The sequence below is a fragment of the Oryzias melastigma genome, linkage group LG24, assembly GCF_002922805.2.
Source record: "Oryzias melastigma strain HK-1 linkage group LG24, ASM292280v2, whole genome shotgun sequence".
Classification (NCBI taxonomy): domain Eukaryota; kingdom Metazoa; phylum Chordata; class Actinopteri; order Beloniformes; family Adrianichthyidae; genus Oryzias; species Oryzias melastigma.
This window is the reverse complement of record NC_050535.1, coordinates 10,637,356-10,655,344: the sequence shown is the minus strand read 5'-3', so window position 1 is coordinate 10,655,344 and position 17,989 is coordinate 10,637,356. Positions and strand designations below refer to the sequence as shown.

The 17,989-nt window shown below is 40.5% G+C and overlaps 3 protein-coding genes across 3 annotated transcripts in view; 2 read left to right on the top strand and 1 right to left on the bottom strand.

The window, feature by feature from the left end:
* cdk19 (cyclin-dependent kinase 19) overlaps positions 1-372 on the bottom strand; it is a 48,817-nt gene extending 48,445 nt beyond the window's left edge. The window contains exon 1 of the mRNA XM_024291108.1: positions 115-372. Coding sequence (XP_024146876.1) covers positions 115-242 — 128 coding nt within the window. The 5' untranslated portion in view covers positions 243-372. The remainder of the gene's footprint in view (positions 1-114) is intronic.
* Positions 373-1,293: 921 nt separating this feature from the next.
* Positions 1,294-9,634, top strand: amd1 (adenosylmethionine decarboxylase 1). Its single transcript, XM_024291011.2, has 9 exons — positions 1,294-1,616; positions 4,556-4,642; positions 5,131-5,257; positions 5,343-5,445; positions 6,171-6,213; positions 6,283-6,427; positions 7,473-7,565; positions 7,640-7,795; positions 7,870-9,634. The coding sequence occupies exons 1-9, from the start codon at positions 1,504-1,506 to the stop codon at positions 8,011-8,013; spliced, it is 1,011 nt and encodes a 336-aa protein (XP_024146779.1). The 5' UTR covers positions 1,294-1,503; the 3' UTR covers positions 8,014-9,634.
* Positions 9,635-11,507: 1,873 nt separating this feature from the next.
* rpf2 (ribosome production factor 2 homolog) lies at positions 11,508-17,397 on the top strand. The gene is made up of 10 exons (XM_024290415.2): positions 11,508-11,669; positions 12,477-12,609; positions 12,808-12,845; positions 14,163-14,202; positions 14,293-14,374; positions 15,950-16,026; positions 16,209-16,308; positions 16,382-16,484; positions 16,552-16,696; positions 16,867-17,397. Exons 1-10 carry the CDS (start codon positions 11,647-11,649, stop codon positions 17,050-17,052), a joined length of 927 nt encoding a protein of 308 aa, XP_024146183.1. The 5' UTR covers positions 11,508-11,646; the 3' UTR covers positions 17,053-17,397.
* The last annotated feature ends 592 nt before the right edge of the window (positions 17,398-17,989 follow it).

The window sequence follows — 17,989 nt, the reverse complement described above, 5'->3', positions numbered from 1 at the left end:
GGTCTCGAACCTAACCGAGCCGCGCGGCCCGTTAGCGAGACGTGCGACCGCGAGCAAGCAGCGCGCGGTCGATGAGGCGTCGGAACAAAACAAGAACGTTCACGGTCATCTTACCCGTCTTTGCGCTTAGCTTTATAAACGTGCCCGTAGGTGCCTCGACCCACTTTGCAACCTTCATATTCGAACAGATCTTCCACTCTCTCCCTCTCCGCTGCCAGCTTTGTTTTGAAGTCGTAATCCATTTCAACCCATAAATACGTCTTAATTTACAATAAAATAAAATATTAATTATTACATGCATTCATTAAATAATCTGGTCGTTTTATTCCCCCACCATTTCCTTGTTTGGGATTTTGGTCTGCTCCGCTTAATGTTCACTGGCTCGTTGACGTTTCTAATTGGCGCGTGTTGCAAGCTGGGTAGTGTAGTTCTAGTGGGACGTTGACTCCATTGAGAGCATAGCAAACATCAGGAAGTCAAAACTACTACCCGCGTTTCTTGATGCGGTTTGTTGCACTTTGCGTACTACAGAACTTTCTTCAAAAACTCTGATGTTTGAGTTCATGGAAATTTGAGACTGAAAACTTAGCCATAAAATAGATGAATAAAAAATCGTAAGACTCGTTTAACTCAAATAGTTGTATTAGTAATATAAATTACAATATTAGAGAAACAATGAAAAACATTCATTGCTATACAGTAATTACATAATAAATACAGTTGTTTTCAAAATGTTTATTTTATCCGTAAATGAATACATAAAAAAACGTTAAATGAAATACTATCATAAAAACAAACGCATTTTTCCCTTTTAAAAAATTAAATGTCTTTTTTATATTGTATTTGCATGTTATATTTTAAATGAGGGGGGATTTTAAAATATTTTGACCTATTTTGATAATCTTTTACTTTAAAAAATAGTCAATATCTGTTTTTATGTATTTATTTGTTTGTTTGCTTCTTCTTTTTAGTTGTGAAAACCAATATTTGAGCTCCAAAATTGAAAATACTATTTTTTTGGGGGGGGGGGGGGTCTATCTTTTACAAAAATAAATAGGTACGAAAAGGTTAATCTTTTTTGTGTGAATTAATAAAAAATAGACATCTCTTAATTATGTTTTATTTGATTCTAGATTCAAAATAGACGAATTGGTTTATTACGTCACAGTGTTTGAGTTGTGAGTGACAGATCCCTGGACCAATCATAAAGGAGGAAATGGAACCTCAACAGGAGAGTGGATTCAACCCATCGCTGACGTAACGGCGTTGCTGTATAAAATCACCGCGCGCCGCTTCCCCGGTGCTCTACACAGTATGGCCGGCGATATTAGCTAGCGCTCGCTTTCGTTGTTCTCTGCTACAGGGAAGACGGTAACTCAAGACAAGCAAACACCCAGATTGTTAAAAATACTGTACCTCAATAAGTTAAAGCGAACCAAGGATCAGTTAAGCTGTAAACCATACAACCGAGGTTTGACAGACTATTGAGGTGTCTGTTGTCTCATGATGGAGGATAACGGTGCACATTTCTTCGAGGGGACCGAGAAGCTGCTGGAGGTCTGGTTCTGCCGCCAGGATGACACTAAAGGCACCGGGGACCTCCGCTCTATCCCAAGGTTTGAGTTCTCTCAGTGGTGTGGTGTTACCCCCCGGACCACATGCGCGGCCTCGTTGCTTTTCTACGTCGTCCATCGTTTTAGCGCAAGACATTGTGATTTTCGTAAATAACCGTGATAATATTTGTGTTTATTTACTAGCTATTGGTAAAATGGTGAACTTGGTGGGCACCAAATCTGCTGCTAGTTAGTTCGCAACCCTGAAAACAGTGGAAAATGGCCACCTCCCCCTTTAAGTGTGGCCCGTCAACGCTGAGTCATTCATTCGCTGCTTCGGGAAGACAGCAGCTCCCGAGTCGCGGGTGTCCGTCACCTGCTCGGGGATGAATCATCCGTAAAACTGCACAAATCCATTCGGACACAATGCCACCGGATCAGTCTAATACCTGGAGATAGCCTCAAAAAAGGGATCCGTATGTGTCTTGGGGGTGTGATCTGTCATTTCGGGGATGATTGTCATCTCCAGGCCCAAAATTGATACCAATTTTCAGACATTAGGCGGGATTTTTCTTCCAAACCTCAACATTCCTGCTTAGTCCTACGTAGTTTTTACGTTAACTTGAGTTTATCCGCAGTGCCAAAAATATACTTTTTGTGTGGAATCATGTATAATGTCAAAAGAAGTAATATAATTTAGGAGGTGCAGGTTCTGTTTTCTGCGTCATTTCATAAGGAAGGGGGAAGGGCCGGTGGACATGTGGTCGCCTCAATGACTCGAGGTCTACAAACAAGGCCTCCTGTCCTGCCAGGGAACACCGAAATGGCTCTAATGTTAAACTAAAAGGTGTTTGTTTCTATTCTGAAGAAATAATTCGATTCTTTTATGAAAAAAAGGTCAAAACGGGGTAACAACGTGACATTTACGGTCTGAATGAACTCGTCGGCCTCCCAAAACGCCCCTTGCAGCTCACGTTTTCGGCCATGCAGTCTGACCCCTCCCACCGCTTCTCATTGGTCGTTCTCCACGGGGTCCCTCCAGTTGATTGGCTCCCTGGCATTTGCTGCGTTCATTGACTGCAGGAGGTGTGGGATATTTGAGAGAGGTCCATAAGAAGGCTTTAAAACCGGACTCTTGACCTTTGCCCCCGGTCCCAAACCACCTCATCAATGCCTAACATGTGGCTCGGGCTTTAAGGGAGTTGCGAAAGAGTTGGATTAAAGTGAATTATGTCAGCACTGCTCTAAAATAACATGCCTTCTGAGAAATTGGGAAATAAAAAAAAAAAAACTGGGGTCAAATGGATGCATTCCCTAGAAGGCGTTTTTGTCCATTTTTGTTAGTAAAAATGTTTGTTTTGGCCTGCATGAAGTAAATGAAAATGTTTCATAAGTGATTTCAAGACAAAGTCAAGTGAGTGAGGACTGGCAATACTGTTTTCAGACAGAGAGGGAGATTAGCAGCTTAGAGGGACGCAGTCACTGGATCAGTCTCCCTGGACACCATCCAGTGTCCAAATAAGTCCACAAGGACATCTGATTCACAAATGTGGGGCTTGCTCACATTACTTTGGCAGCTGATGGTCACCCTTGAGGGACTGAGGTCTCAGAGGACGCACATTATCGCCTCTGAACGCGCCAAGATGAGACTCCTCTTGGCACAAGGCACCCACAATCGGAAGAGATTTTGCTGTCCATTAACTTACTAATGTTACTTCTACCTAGCATGTGCTGATCGTTTTTGGGATTGTTTCGTAATGCTGGGCAGCTTCAACTCATCCGACACTGAAACAAGACCTGCCTCGGGTCTAACACTTCCCCCTGTGAAATGAGTCCGGCATGTTGCGACAGCCCCGACGGCGCTCTGAGTGAAATGGTGCACCATAAAACTCCTGGCTTAAGAGCGTCATGTGTGTGAGCCACACTCTGAAAATGTAGATGAATGGCTGTTTTTGCACTCTGAACAGCTCAAGTCCTCTTGGCTTTAAGTTTTAGTTGCAAGTAAAACACAGTTAGATTGTTTACATTCTTATCCTTTTTCACTTTTCAAATGGGCAGCTAGGTGTTTCTGATCTTTGTAGGTGGGAATCTGCTGGTAGCTCAAGGAGAACCCAACCTCACTATAGTTTCTTGCGTAATTATGAACCGACTCGTATAAAAAAAAAATCAAAAAGTTTGTTTTGCATTCATCAGCTTGTAAATTAAGATGTGTATATATATATATATTTTTAAGTATTCTTATCCGAACTTATTGTGATTGCGTTCATACAAGAAGTTTCCGAAGTTTTTCATATAAACAAGAAAGCAGCAAAACCTTTTCAAAAGAAAATATACATTTCTACATTCCCAATGCAAAATTATTGTAAAGATAGTCTTTGTTTTTAGACTTGACTCATCAGGATATGAGGATAATTTTCCATGAATAAATGGCGAAACAAATAACTAATAAATCATTCCGGCTCACTGCAACCCTTTTATTTAAATAAAAGTCGAGATAAATTGCACTGCAAGTTATCTCGATAGGAGACGGGTAAGAACTTGTATGTCCAGGAAAAATGCCAAAGAACAATTACTGGTACCTATCTTTCTGGTATTACTGGCCAAAACCAACATGGACAACAATTAAGAGGAACGATGTAGGTAGTTTGCGCTTTTTTTTTTTTTTTTTTTTTCCCGCACAATGGTTTCTCCATCTATGAATGCATAATAACATTTAAGGTAACAATTTATCATGGTTTACACCATTTTTCACAAGAGGATATTGCAATGTTTATGCATTTTGATTCATTGACCTGCAGGTAAAAATAAGAATATACAAATGAACATTGTGTCTAGTTTAGTCTAAAGTTCAATTCTTAAGTGTGACCCAAGCCTCCATTTCTGTCTTCCAGCTTTCAAGTACTCTAGTCTCAAAAACATCCTGTACTCGCACCAACTGTTACTTTCAAGCAAAAAATTTCCATTTTCAATTTTTAAAGAATTGCAAATTTCTTGTCTTTCAGGTTTGAGTGGGACAAACTTCTGGAGAATGTGCACTGTTTGATCATAAGTGTGACAAAGACTGACAAGCAGGAAGCTTATATACTCAGGTGAGTGCAGCGACCTCACACTGAAACATTGCCATAGTGTTGTTTATTTTTTAGAATTCATTAGTTTATTTAATTGCAGTAAAGGTAAGACCTGCTGACCTTCATTCAGGTTACTGTGATGCCCTCTTCTTCGTTGGTGCTAGTCGTCACCAACACGCCACAAAACACAATTCCTGTTCTCTGCACTGGCCACCAGCACATTAGTCCATCCTGAATTATTCATGTTGGGTTTTTTAAAGCCTCTCTGTGCTTCCTCTTGTCCTTTAAAGAGAATTCAGTTTCATCTCAACTGTCCACCCCTAAAAGAAATCGCTCAGTTTTAGATCTTTGATGATAAATCGAGTTTGTGTTTCAATTTATTTGTTTAGCTTTTTGATTAAAAAAAAAAAAAAAATGGAAAAAATTGTAATTTAGTGGGTCTTTTAACTTCGGATTTATTCATAGGATTCCCTCCAGTTTCACAGAGCTCGTGTTGTTTGTGTTCACAGTGAGAGTAGCATGTTTGTCTCCAAGAGACGTTTCATTTTAAAGACATGCGGAACCACCCTCTTACTGCAAGCACTGGTTCCTCTACTGGAGCTCGCCAGGGAGTACTGCGGCTTTGACACCATCGAGGTGAGACGGACATCTCATCGCCCTCGAGTTTGCCGATTGATCTCCTGTACTGATCTTTTTTTTTATTTGTTTGTCTTCCAACCAGAACTTCTTCTACTCCCGCAAGAACTTCATGAAGCCCGCCCATCAGGAGTTCCCTCATCGAAACTTTCAGGAGGAAGTCGACTTTCTGAGCCAGATTTTCCCAAGTAAGTGTTTGGATTTTCACAGAAAGTTTCAGTATTTCTTCATTCTGGAACACGATCAAAAGTCTGATTTCTTATACGTCCAGAATAACACTTCAGTCGGAGCTCTGGATGAAGATGGACCAAACGCTGCAGGTTGTGTCAGTTTTTGACTGATGGTGATGTCCGACAGTAAAAACAAACCAAAATTTTTCCAAAAACCAAATTTGATTCATTTAAATCTACTTTTCTAAAGAAAAATAAGAATTCCTGGAAGATGGGGGGTAAATATTTAGTAGAAATGCAGCCCAGGTCTCATCGTCTTCAGAATATTGTCTGTTTTGTCATTCGTTGTGTCCATGAGTGTGGCGGTTCCACCTGAAATCCCCTGTTTTTTTTCCCCTCACTTTGTTAACTGAACAAATGCGACAAACCTCAGCTGCAATCCAGCTGTGCGGTCTCCTCGCTGCTGGCAGATGTGGGCTTGAAGGCCTTCAGTTGGTGAATCTTCTCCCACGAGTTCCAACCACAGCCTCAGATCCAATTGGTCGGTGCTGTTTGGGGTGCAAGCCTTAACCAGGAAGTTGTGATCTTTGTCTCCCGTGAGCAGATGCGTCTCCAGGAGCAGTTTTAGAGAAAGTCAGAAGTTGTGTTTGAGCTTTGTGCTGCAGAAAGGCAGCAGGTGATGCATGCAGCTGCAGATACCAACTCCAGTCAACCTGTCATTAATGGTAATGTTTCCTCCATAGATGGTGCAGCCTACTGTATGGGACGTCTGAACTCTGACTGCTGGTAAGAGGCTTCATGTGTTTTTGAAGGGAAGGTTCCTGCAGATTCTTCACACTATACCTCGTCCTGCAGGTATCTGTTCACTCTGGACCTGCCAGAGTATTGGGAGAACAACCAGGCAGATCAGACGCTGGAGGTTCTGATGAGCGACCTTGATCCAGCTATTATGGACCAGTTCTACATGAAAGATGGTGTTTCCGCAAGTGACGTCACTCGTGTAAGTGGACTCTCCAACTCGCGAGGCATTGAAAGCCCAGTCAAGAAAACATTTGATGTATAGCTGTGAATTGTTCACCCAATCAATCAGCTGTGCAAAGAAAAGCATATTTGTATGTGCAAGCCGATATCCAAATCCATTTATCTTTGCACCATAATCCATTGGAATTGCATTAATTGCCTAATAGGTCAAAAGAGTCATCATAGTTCACAGCGTCATAATTGGTTGGAGTTGCATTAATTACCCAAATGGTCAAAGAGTTACGGTACATCGGAACTCCTCATAATGTTAGAATTATGTTAATTTAATTATCAGTCAGAGTTGCAATAGTTTTGAAAAGCGTCAATCTGTTAGAAATACATTATTTGAGCAGTCAAAGAGTTGTGGTACTTCAAAGCACATTAGATTCCATTGGAATGATATTATTTGTCCAAACACTCAGAGTTACGATATTTTGAAGATCGTCAGAATCTATTAGAATTACTTTACCTGTGCAAATAGTCAAAGATTTGCGATACTTCGAAGAGCGTCAGAATCCACTGGAATGACGTTTTTTTGTGCAAATGGTGAAAGAGTTGCGATACTTGATAGAGCATCAGAATCCATTGGAATTGCATTATTTGTGTTAATGGCCAAAGAGTTGCGATACTTCATAGAGCGTCAGAATCTATTGGAATTACATTACTTGCATTAATGGCCAAAGATTTGTGACACCTCCATACTTCGTAGAGTGTCCAAATCTATTGGAATGGCGTTACTTTTGCAATTGGGCCAAAGAGTTGCGATTCTTCGTAGAGCACCAGAATCCATTGGAATGACGTCATTTGCGTAAATAGTCGAAGATTTGCGACACTTCAGAGCGTCAGAATTCATTGGAAAGTTGTTACTCGTGCAAATAGTCAAAGAGTTGTGGTCCTTCGTAAAGCACCAGAATTTGTTGTAATTGCGTGTGTCGTCAGAATGCCGGAACCCGATGGAATTGCGTTAATTTCATAAACGGACTTTGAGTTGCTTATCCTAAACTAGCATCTGCTTCGTTTTCCAGATGAGTGGGATTCGTGACCTGATACCAGGTTCTGTGATCGACGCCACGCTGTTCAACCCTTGTGGATACTCCATGAACGGAATGAAGACTGACGTGAGTGGCGCCCCCTGTCTGTCAGGGATTGGCTGTTTTGAAACTCCTTGGTGACGTGACACCTCTGTTTGCAGGGAACATACTGGACCATTCACATCACCCCAGAGCCCGAGTTCTCCTACGTAAGCTTTGAAACCAACCTGTCACAGACGTCCTACGACGACCTGGTCAGAAAGGTGGTGGAGGTATTCAAGCCGGGGAAGTTTGTGACCACGCTTTTTGTCAACCAGGTTAGTCCACCCTCAACCCTGACATTCCAGGTTGTAACTCTTTATGATCCAACTCCTTTCTCAACCTCCTGCAGCGCTCCAAGTGTCGCAGCGTCTTCTCCTCCAATCAGAAGCTGGAGGGCTACAAGCGCCTCGACCGTCAGTTGGCCCAATTCAACGACTACAACTTCGTCTTCTCAAGCTACACTAAGAACCGCCAGCAGAACCAGCAGAGCTGAGGTCGGAGGATGAAGAAGCGGCGCAAAAGCCCGGGCGGGCCCCCGCGGCCCTCCCTTTGCGACCAGCTTCGGCCTTTAACTGAGAGCTTTTCGTCTTCCTCCTCCCTCCTCTTCCTCCGCTGCACCGCAGCGTCTAGTTGTCGTTCCTGTGACGTAGATCTCCCGCATGAGAGTTCCCGTCTGCCTGTTCCCGCTCGCCGCCATTGCCACGGTCGGAGGGCGCTCCTTTGCTCGCGGTACAACGGCCCCTTCCTCCAGGTGCGCCCCCTCATCCCCCACAGACAGGGCTTCCGCCCGCCGTAGACCCGGTCCCTGGCATCCTCTGACCGATCGGTCTCGTCTCATTTCCAAACTCCGAAGCAGGTCCAGATCTGGTTTTGGTAATCAAATGGCTTTCTGTTTGACAGAGCTGCCGTTTAACCCCCCCTCAACCCCCATCCTCACACTGTGGGGTCCAGAACACGGTTCTGGGTGGTTCTGAATGATCCACATTGACAGGGAGCTGGCTGGTCTAGTTTGGACCCCAAATGCTGACCCGTCTCGTCTGTCGGAGAAAATCCTGGAGACTTCATCCCCCCCTGCTGACCAAACATTCGCAGCGGGGGATGTCCCACCGTGAATGGGGGGTGGGGGGTGAATCAGACTGTGAATCAGCGTTTTCCTTTCTGGGCTGGGGGGTGCAGAAATGTGCCAGAGGCCTGCAGGTCTGAGCATGCCAGGGCGACCCCGGATCATTCCACACGTAACCGCTGCTGAACAGCTCTTCTCACGCTGCCTGTGGCCCCCACCATCCGTCTTTTTTCTTTGCAGTGAATCAATGGAAATATGAGAGGCCAGCAGTTCTTTTTGTGCAGGGCGGGGTTCTTCCGGACGCATGCCACTTCTAGTTCTCGCCACCTTTTCATCGGCTTTGACCAGCTGCCGCCGTTTTCAGGGGAGGAGGGGGCGGTTCCCAGTTCTCCATGCGGCTTAACCTGTGCTTAATCCCGCCTCCTGCTGTGAGCTCAGAGCCGGTCCTGCCCTACGACAGAACCTGCTCTCAGCTCCGTCCCACTGTGTGCTCGGCACCAGATCAGACTGGACCAGTACAGGTTCCTGTAAAGAGCCAGAACTTGGGCGAGTTCCCTTCTGGCTTTAGGAACAGTTTCTGCTCCTTCAGGGAGGAGTTCCTGTCGGAAGGTGTGGTCAACACAGTCAGCCTCTTCTGTTGAAGAACCTTTGGTTTCTTTAGCTGAACGGGCCGGGGTTCTGCTGGTGGCTGGGTTAAGTACACGTCGTCTGGTAGGGTTTTTTTGTTTTTCTACAGAAGAATAAATTCTGGATTTTTCTACAAAACATTTTCTATTTCTGCTGTGGACCAACCTTCCCGTCTTTCCGTCAGTCGTTGTACTTCCACTTCGTTTTAAGTTGATTTCTGGACCACCACCCATCTTCACTCTGAGGAAGGGGGGTGGGGGGTCAAGATGCCTCCCCCAGGTGAGAGGGTGCAGTTATGCGTCAGGACGCGCTGAAGGAGACTCTGCTGTTTCACTCTTTGTTCTGCTGTTCCTTGGTCAATATGTGCTGAATATATCTGTGCTATGAGCTTGAACCTTCAATAAATGAATATCTGTGAAACCTCTATTCTGTTTCTTCACTCAGCCTCCCACATCAAACACAAAAATGTTAGTTTTAAACTTTAGGAAACACATTTTCACATTTAGTTTTTACTCTTAAACTGAAATTTACTTTTTTTTTAAGGTTTTATTACATAAATAGAAATTTTTTTTCTGCAGGATGGTTTATTAGAAATTTCCCTCAAATTTGTTGGCACAAAGCAACCCCACCTCCCCTTCCTATCACCTATAAATGAGTTTTCTGTCCCGCGAGCTCACAGCCCCTGAATCAAGTCGTAACAACAAATTTATTATTCTATTATAAACACAAATGTGTCTGTTTTGTCAGAAGATTCCTGGATGTTCAAAAAAAAACAGCCTTATGGCAAATTCAGCTTGGTATTGAGTTATGTTCATCTATATATCCCTTTATAGTTGTGGGAGCACAAAATATATTTTCTGTCAGGGATGAAATAAAGTGCATCCACTGCTACCTTGCATAAGCATCTTCTTGGTAATAAGAAATCAAAGAAAAAGTTCATATTTTTTATCTGAAAAGTTATTGTCTTTCTCTGAAGCAGAACAGTGGGCACACTTAGAAGTTTCCCTAAGTTGAATGCTAAGACAACCAACCCTCCTTTTGGTGTGGTGTCCTCTATGTCTTACCTGACTTATAATACTTAAACATTTTATCAACATCAAGGGTTTAGAATTTCACTAAGGAGCAACCAACTTTTGTAAAGACACTTAGAACCAGGAAATCAGTTTCAACTAACAGACTGTGACTATTGTAAAAATACATTATAGACCAGAGTTCTCAAACTCAATTTACCTTGGGGCCACTGAGGGCAGAGTCTGGCTTTACTGTATGGGGTTCCATTTGTGCCAAAAATATGGTTTTGCGTCCACTGTCAATATTGTTGATCCATTGTCTTTGTCTGCTGTACACGTTTATTGAGCATTTGTTCATGCCTATGTACTACTAAACAAAATCTTCTGGGTGTAATGTGAAATGACAGGAGCTAATGATGCTAGCAACTGTTGCTAAGGATTTTTCTGAAGATCAGATCCAACGTCAAAAGCAAATGCAAAGTTTTAAGCTTAAAGTGAGCTGAAGTATCACAAAGCAAATACAAAGCTGTCATCAACGAAGCGCGGACATGCAGAAGATATTGCTTTATAGACATTGAGCTTTCATATTAATGCGGGGGCCGCAAAATATCAACTTGAGGGCAGCAAATGGCCCGCGGGCCACCAGTTTGAGATAGCTGATATCTTTAAGAAAATGGACTGTTTTTATAATCAAATTTGGTGGAATTTCTTATTTTCGTCATGGCATCTTGAGGATTCTTTTGTTTTTAACCGGACTGCATAAATTATTATTATTATTATTATTATTATGAGCAGTTTAAATTGCCTCCCACCTCAAACCCTATTGAAATAGAGCTCCAAAACATGAAAAACCAGTTAGATCTACAGTATTTAAGACCGAAAATGCACATGAATCAGGACTGCACTTCCCATGATGCAGCAGGTGTTGTGCATTTTTGGATGAGGTGTGACTCATTTGTGTTTATTCCTTGAAATGATTGTTAATTGATTCATATATTTTGTTGTAGCTTTGGGGCAGAACATATTTTGACAATTTAAAGGTTCTTGAAGATTTTTTTCACACATTTGGTTAAATGAAGATTGAGTGAACTCTATCTCAGCCTTCAATGTATTAAATGTATTAAAATGTATTATTTTAATTATTTTTCAGGTACCACATTGTGATAAAAGTTGTTGTTTAGAGAGAATGAACACGTGAAAGATAAAATTAAAAAATAACGTTCTCGTTCTTCGCATTTGGCGGCAAATGTCGCCACCTGGCGGACAAACCATATCATTATCAAAGACTCGAATGCACTTTTGCTAGATGGCGGTAACGCGCACACGCGACTAAAAACGAAGAAGAGAGCCTCGTGTGTTTTCCTACCGTACAGACCCTCACGTGGAGGTCCACACACGGAGAACAGAACCGAACCTCGACGCAGACATGGCGCACTCAGACGGCATCACGTGAGTACCGCTCGTTCGTGACCCCCAGATTCGGTTTGACTGGTTTTTTGAGCTCATATGAAGGATCCCTGAAGCGTGGAGGTCTTTAGGGATCTACAGGAAGCTGGAGACCTTCATGAACCTGGACATGAAACTACCAACCAGACTCGGTTGTTCAGTGAAGTTTATGCTCTTTCACGGATGTTTGTAGACTTGGTGATTGGAAGACTTGAGTTCGTTTTATGTATTCAGTCAAGAATTGGTGTTCACCCCTTCTTCTTGAGGGATTTCTGATAGAACAGAGAAGTTGTGGTCCCAAAACTTGGGACAAGTCAATCAGTCCATCTCCAGACCATCACACTACTACCACCGTGCTTGTCTGTTTTGAATGTGACCAAATAAAATAAAAAAATAGTGTTCATCGAAGCTCACTAGACCAGTTTATATGTCATTTAAAATAGTTTTTATAAAATCTATAAGGTTAGCTAATGGGTGATGCTACTTTCTGCGTTGAAATAAGTAGTGATCATTTTGTTCAAATCTAGGGCACTAGATAGTCGTGCACTATTGGGTCTAGGTTGTTGTGAAGGAATTTAGACATAGCATTACTCTTTTTACTCCAAGGTAAACCTTTTGTCTTGTGTCAACTGAAACTTTGTCTCAAGTCTTGAGCGTAATCCAGATTTATGCTTAATCTTTGCTAATTCTACTCATGTGATTATTCTGTTATAATTATCCACCCTTATTTCTAATGATTCGATGCAAAATTTGTAACTCAATGTTTACATTTCCTCGTCCGACTTTTTGGGGGTTTTGCTGTCTTCTCAGAAAGCCGAAGACGAGGCGCTCCAAGCGCTTCCTGGAGACCCGAGAACCCAAACTGTTGGAGAACGTGAAGAACGCCATGATCATGAAGGGGGGCAACACCAGTCAGACGGTCACTCAGGCGCTCAAAGACATCGTGAGTGACTACCAATATCCATTAAAGCCCCACTCTGATCATCTTTTGATCTATTTTTAGTGTTCCTATTAGTTATGAGTGTGCCGTTTTTAAGTAAAATCTTAAATGCTCAGTGTTTGTAGCTTGAGACCTCATCTAAGAAGATGAATGCATGAACCAACTTGTGAAAAAGTAAACATTTCCCTGTCCTTCTAACAGTACTCCCTGAAGAAACCCAACGCTGTTCTCTACAAGAAGTAAGTGATCATCTGAACTCCTCTCTAGTCCACTTTCACCACAATCTACAGTTTTAGACCCTTTTAGGTCAAATTCAGGTCAATTTACAAAAATAATCATGCTTTAAAGCAAAGGTGTCAAACTCAATCGCACAAGGGGCCAAAACCCAAAATACACGTTATATCGCGGGCCGGACAGGATAAACATTTATTGAAATACATTTTTTAAACCTTTAAAACTGTAACTTTTTAACATAATTATGAACTAGATATATAGCATTACCTGCAATAGTGCTAGTGTGAATGCTGTAAGATAAATTTGGCCGCTGAAGATGCTAGTGCTGATAGCTGAAGATACTGAAATTGATAGCTAAAAACGCTGAAGCTGATAGCCAGCTAAAATATTAGCTAGATGCCAAATTAGCTTAAAATTAAAAAGGAAAAGTAGGTTAGCCAAACAGCTAGCCTGAAGCTAAAAAATTAGCTAAAGTTCAAAATAGCCCAAAAAACGGAAAAAAGCCTAAATTACCCAAAACAGCTAGCATGTAGCTAAAATATTAGCTAAACTCTGAAAGATCTTAGTAAATGCCAGAATAGTCCAAATAGCTAGCAGAATGACATTTTTTTAAAACTATAAAACCGTAACTTTTTAGCATAACTATGAATAATAAAAAGAATAAATCCAGAATAAATCAACTTAAACCTTAAATAACTGTCAATATTTTACTCACTGTAAAAATATATTTTGTCAAGATTATACAAGTTAGAAATGAGCGCGAGATAACATCGGGCCATTAATAACAATAAAATAAAATGATCCGGAGGGCCGGATATTATTACCCGGAGGGCCGGATCCGGCCCCCGGGCCTTGACTTTACCACATGTGCTTTAAAACATTTCAAAGAACGTCAACACAACTAAAACAATTAAATAAAACTCCAGACTTTTTGGCCAAAATGTTTAAATGTTTTCCTGATTATGCTAACATGACTTTGCTCAAATTTGTGAAAAACAAAATAATATTTTTCCAATATTATCTATGGTCTAAATCTGCTGGAAATAATAAAAAAGGACTTTATAAAATAAGTTTTTGTACTAAATGTACTAATGTACTCATTTGATGTTTATATAAAAAATAAAAAAAATCGCAAAAAAGTAAGTTTTCTTTTAAGCAGAATTACAGTTTTTTTTTTCAGATTTTATGTTTGATCTGCGACAACAGTTGAGAAATATCTGTGCTTTTAATTTGAAAGTTTTCGCCTTGAACTGAGGTTTATGGAGCACTTTTAGAACCAGAACAGAGTGTCGGGTCAGAACTTCTGTGCACTTGTGTTTCAGGAAGAACATCACTCGACCTTTTGAAGACTCCACGTCTCTGGTGAGATCTTTGACTCCGCCCCCCCATGCCGCTTTTTTTTTGTTCCACATGATTTTGTCTTAAATTTCAACCATTTTTTATGTTTTTCAGGAGTTTTTCTCCAAGAAAAGCGACTGCTCTTTGTTCCTGTTCGGCTCCCACAACAAGAAACGGCCCAACAACTTAATTTTTGGTAAATTCTGCAACTTTTACCTGTTCAGAGGAGATCTGCTGTCAAACTGATGCTTATGGAAATATGCAATCATGCTTTGGTTGGTGACTTTTATATCATTTTCTGGTGAAAATAGTTCAACTTTTTAAAAATCCCATAATTATATTATCAATTTAACCAAAAATGCTTCCATAAATAGAAGACAATTGTTATTAAAATGATAACAGATGCATATTAATCCAATATATACAATTCGATGTTTAATAAATAGGAGCCAGTTCATAAATTTATTTCCAATTGCTGTATTTTTTTGACTATAAGTCACAGCACAAAAAAGCACAATAAAGGAAAAAATAATGTTTTGATTGCACTTTAGAGAATTGTATTCATTAATTTATGGGAACAAGAATGGACATTTCTAGCAGTTGTTAGTAGGAAAATTACAAACACATGAACCTGTTTGTTTTAGAAAACAGCCACATATAAGTAACATCCAAGTATAGGCCGCACCCTCTGCCAAAATATGCAAAAAACTGCAACTTATACTCAGAAAAATACTTGATATTAGCAATTTTTTTACTATGTTTTTGTCCTTCAAGGCTGTGCAAATTAAACAGAGTCCTGGATTGAATGGTACATTGCAAATAGTACTTTACTGTTAATTTTGTATTAAAAATAAATATTTTAAAGCTTTTGATTATATAAATATTAGCGCATATATATTTTATATATATACAATAAAACAAAATTGCCTAAAGTACATGTTAAAGTCGAGGCCCGGGGGCCGGATCCGGCCCTCTGGGAAATCAACTTGAATAATTTTGACAAAATATATTTTTATAGAAAATATTAAAAGTCATTCAAGGTTTAGGTTGATTTATACTGAAAAAATAATGCTGCCTTTTTATCATTCATAATTATGTTAAAGTTACCGTTTAAAGTTTTAAAAAATTGGCATTCTATTAGCTTTTTGGAGTATTTTAGTATTTACTAAAACATTCCTTGGCTGTTTTAGAGTTTAGGTAATATTTCATCTACATGCCAGCTGTTTTGGCTAATTTAGGCTTTTTTTTTAGTTTTTTAGGCTGTTTTGGAGTTTAGCTAAAATTTCAGCTACATGCTAGCTGTTTTGACAAATATAGGCTCCTTCTTTTTAGTTTTTCAGGCTGTTTTTTTTAGTTTAGCTAATATTTCAGCTACATGCTAGCTGTTTTGGCTAATTTAGGCTTTTTTGTTTTGTAGGCTGTTTTGGAGTCTAGCTAATATTTCAGCTACATGCTAGCTCTTTGGGCTAATTTAGGCTTTTTTAGACTGTTTTGGAGTTTCAGCTAATTTTTTTTTAGCTATTTTTCTGCAAAATTTTATGTTTTCTTGAAAATATATATGATTTGGTTCTTTTTGTGGTGGGAATTCTGTAAGCTGGTTATGTTAGACCTGATCAAAGCTTCCTAAATGAAGCATCGTCAGCCTGTGTGTTTGAGTCGTAGCTGTTTCAGCTTCACTCAACTGAGTTTTCCATTTGAAGGCTGCTAAACTGAAAGGACGTGCTGCTGTGTTCCTCTTCCTCATCAGTCAGGTCTTCCTCTGGTTTTTCAGGTCGACTCTTCGATTTCCACGTTCTGGACATGATTGAACTTGGAGTTGAGAAGTTTGTCTCCCTAAGTGAATTTAAGGTAACAATCTGCAATTTTTTCCTCTTGGTTTGACGCCACCATCATTTCCTGTCAATCACGGCGCTTTTCTCCTTCAAAATCTACTGGATTGACGTTGATCGTGCTGACAATTAAAAAGTTACAATATCTTAAAGATCCTCTTCTGGATTCCTCAGTTTGTTGATGATTGTGTTCTGGTTCAGATCAGTAAATGTCCTGAGGGAACCAAACCCATGCTGGTCTTTGCTGGAGAAGCTTTTGAAATGGACAACGAGTTAAAACGCCTCAAAAGTTTGCTAATAGGTAATATCTGATGATGATTACAAAGGTCTGAAGGCAAATTTGCATGTTCTGACCCTGTTTTCCCTCCATTCAGATTTCTTCAGAGGTCCTACCGTCCCTGCGGTCCGTCTGGCCGGTCTGGAACACGTCCTGCACTTCACTGCTGTGGATGGGAAGATCTACCTGCGCAGCTACAGGTACTTTAACCGGCTCCTCCTGGCCTGGAGGGGGCGCTCTGAGACTCACAGTGCCGTCCACTGACAGATGTCTGCTGAAGAAGTCCGGCTGCAGGATCCCGAGGATCGAGCTGGAGGAGATCGGGCCGTCCTTTGACCTGGTGCTGAGAAGAACTCACCTGGCCTCGGACGACCTCTACAAGCTCGCTCACAAGCAGCCTAAAGCTCTGAAGGTGGGTGGAGCCCGCCAGAACAAACTTACCATTGAGAAATACAATAAGTGTCCTGAAGATGGCGCCAGAGAGTCACATTGCTAAAAGTGAACATCAAAGTGACCACCTGTAATGTTGGATTTAGACTTCTTTTTTCTTTAGAAAATCAACTAATAACTCTTTTTCCGCAGCCCAAGAAAAAGAAGAATATTTCCCATGATGCCTTTGGTACCAAGTTTGGCCGGGTTCACATGCAGAAGCAGGACTTGTCCAAGTTGCAGACTCGTAAGATGAGGGGCCTGAAGAAGAGGAAGGGAGAGGTGGTGGCTGAAGAGGAGCAAAGATCTGAGCCTAAAGTGGCCAAAACGGAGAGCTGAAGGCGTTTCTCCACCAAGATGATTCGTAAAGGACAGAAAGTTGTTAGTGGAGTTTTTCTGACCCCTTTAGGTTACGTGAACGACAGCAGAGCATTTCAGTCCCTCAGATTACAGCTTTTCATTTTTTCATATTATGCTTTATATTACTGTAGATTAAAAAAATACATTTTGAAAGTGAATGTATTACTTTTTTCCTATTGTAAACATTAATTAATCTTCAGAAGCTCGTCAGTTTTTACATTAAGTGATAAATATGATGTATTGATAAACTCTGTGATTTTTGTAAAAGTTTGAGAAAATAAATTCGATGCGATGAATGTCTCCGCAGAGGGGTGTTAACAGAAAGTTGGTGGGATGAGTTATTAATTTAATTGACGACTGCTCCTGAGAGTAACAGTGTGGCACCTGGAAACTCAGACTTATTAAAGCATTCCACGATGCTAACTTAAAGATTTAATTCTAAACTAAATGAACAAAGTTCAGAGAATCTAGCAAAATATTGCAAAAACTGGTATTTGTGTGAAATAAAAAAAAAGAATATTGGAATGCAAAAAAAGTTTTACAGGACATTTATTGCCTATAAAAAATTGTGTTATAAATAAAAAAATACACAAATAGGGGTGTGCTAAAATATCGATGTTGCGATATATCGCGATATTTAGCCTGCGATTGATTTTCAACGGGTTCTCACCAATTATCGATCTTTTATTTTTATTTTGAAGCTGTAAAATTTTTGTTATATAATTTATTTTCTTCTGTTCTTCAAGTTTACACTAAGTAGTGACACTGCTGCTCATGTTTACTATTATTAACACTTAATTTTACAGATGATTACAATTCAATTGGTGTTCATGCTTGTTAAAGACAGCATTACTAATTTCAGCAATGTTGCACAAAATAAGAAACAACCTGTTTTTTATGATCGTGTTCAAGCAAA

Bases quoted from the DNA above. Each gene is read 5' to 3' on its own strand.
- rpf2 (XM_024290415.2), top strand. From the start codon at position 11,647: ATGGCGCACTCAGACGGCATCAC. The intron at 14,203-14,292 runs GTGAGATCTTTG...TATGTTTTTCAG, and splicing joins TTGAAGACTCCACGTCTCTG to GAGTTTTTCTCCAAGAAAAG. The intron at 16,697-16,866 runs GTGGGTGGAGCC...CTTTTTCCGCAG, and splicing joins AGCAGCCTAAAGCTCTGAAG to CCCAAGAAAAAGAAGAATAT.
- amd1 (XM_024291011.2), top strand. From the start codon at position 1,504: ATGATGGAGGATAACGGTGCACATTTCTTCGAGGGGACCGAGAAGCTG. The intron at 6,428-7,472 runs GTAAGTGGACTC...TTCGTTTTCCAG, and splicing joins CCGCAAGTGACGTCACTCGT to ATGAGTGGGATTCGTGACCT. The intron at 7,566-7,639 runs GTGAGTGGCGCC...CTCTGTTTGCAG, and splicing joins TGAACGGAATGAAGACTGAC to GGAACATACTGGACCATTCA.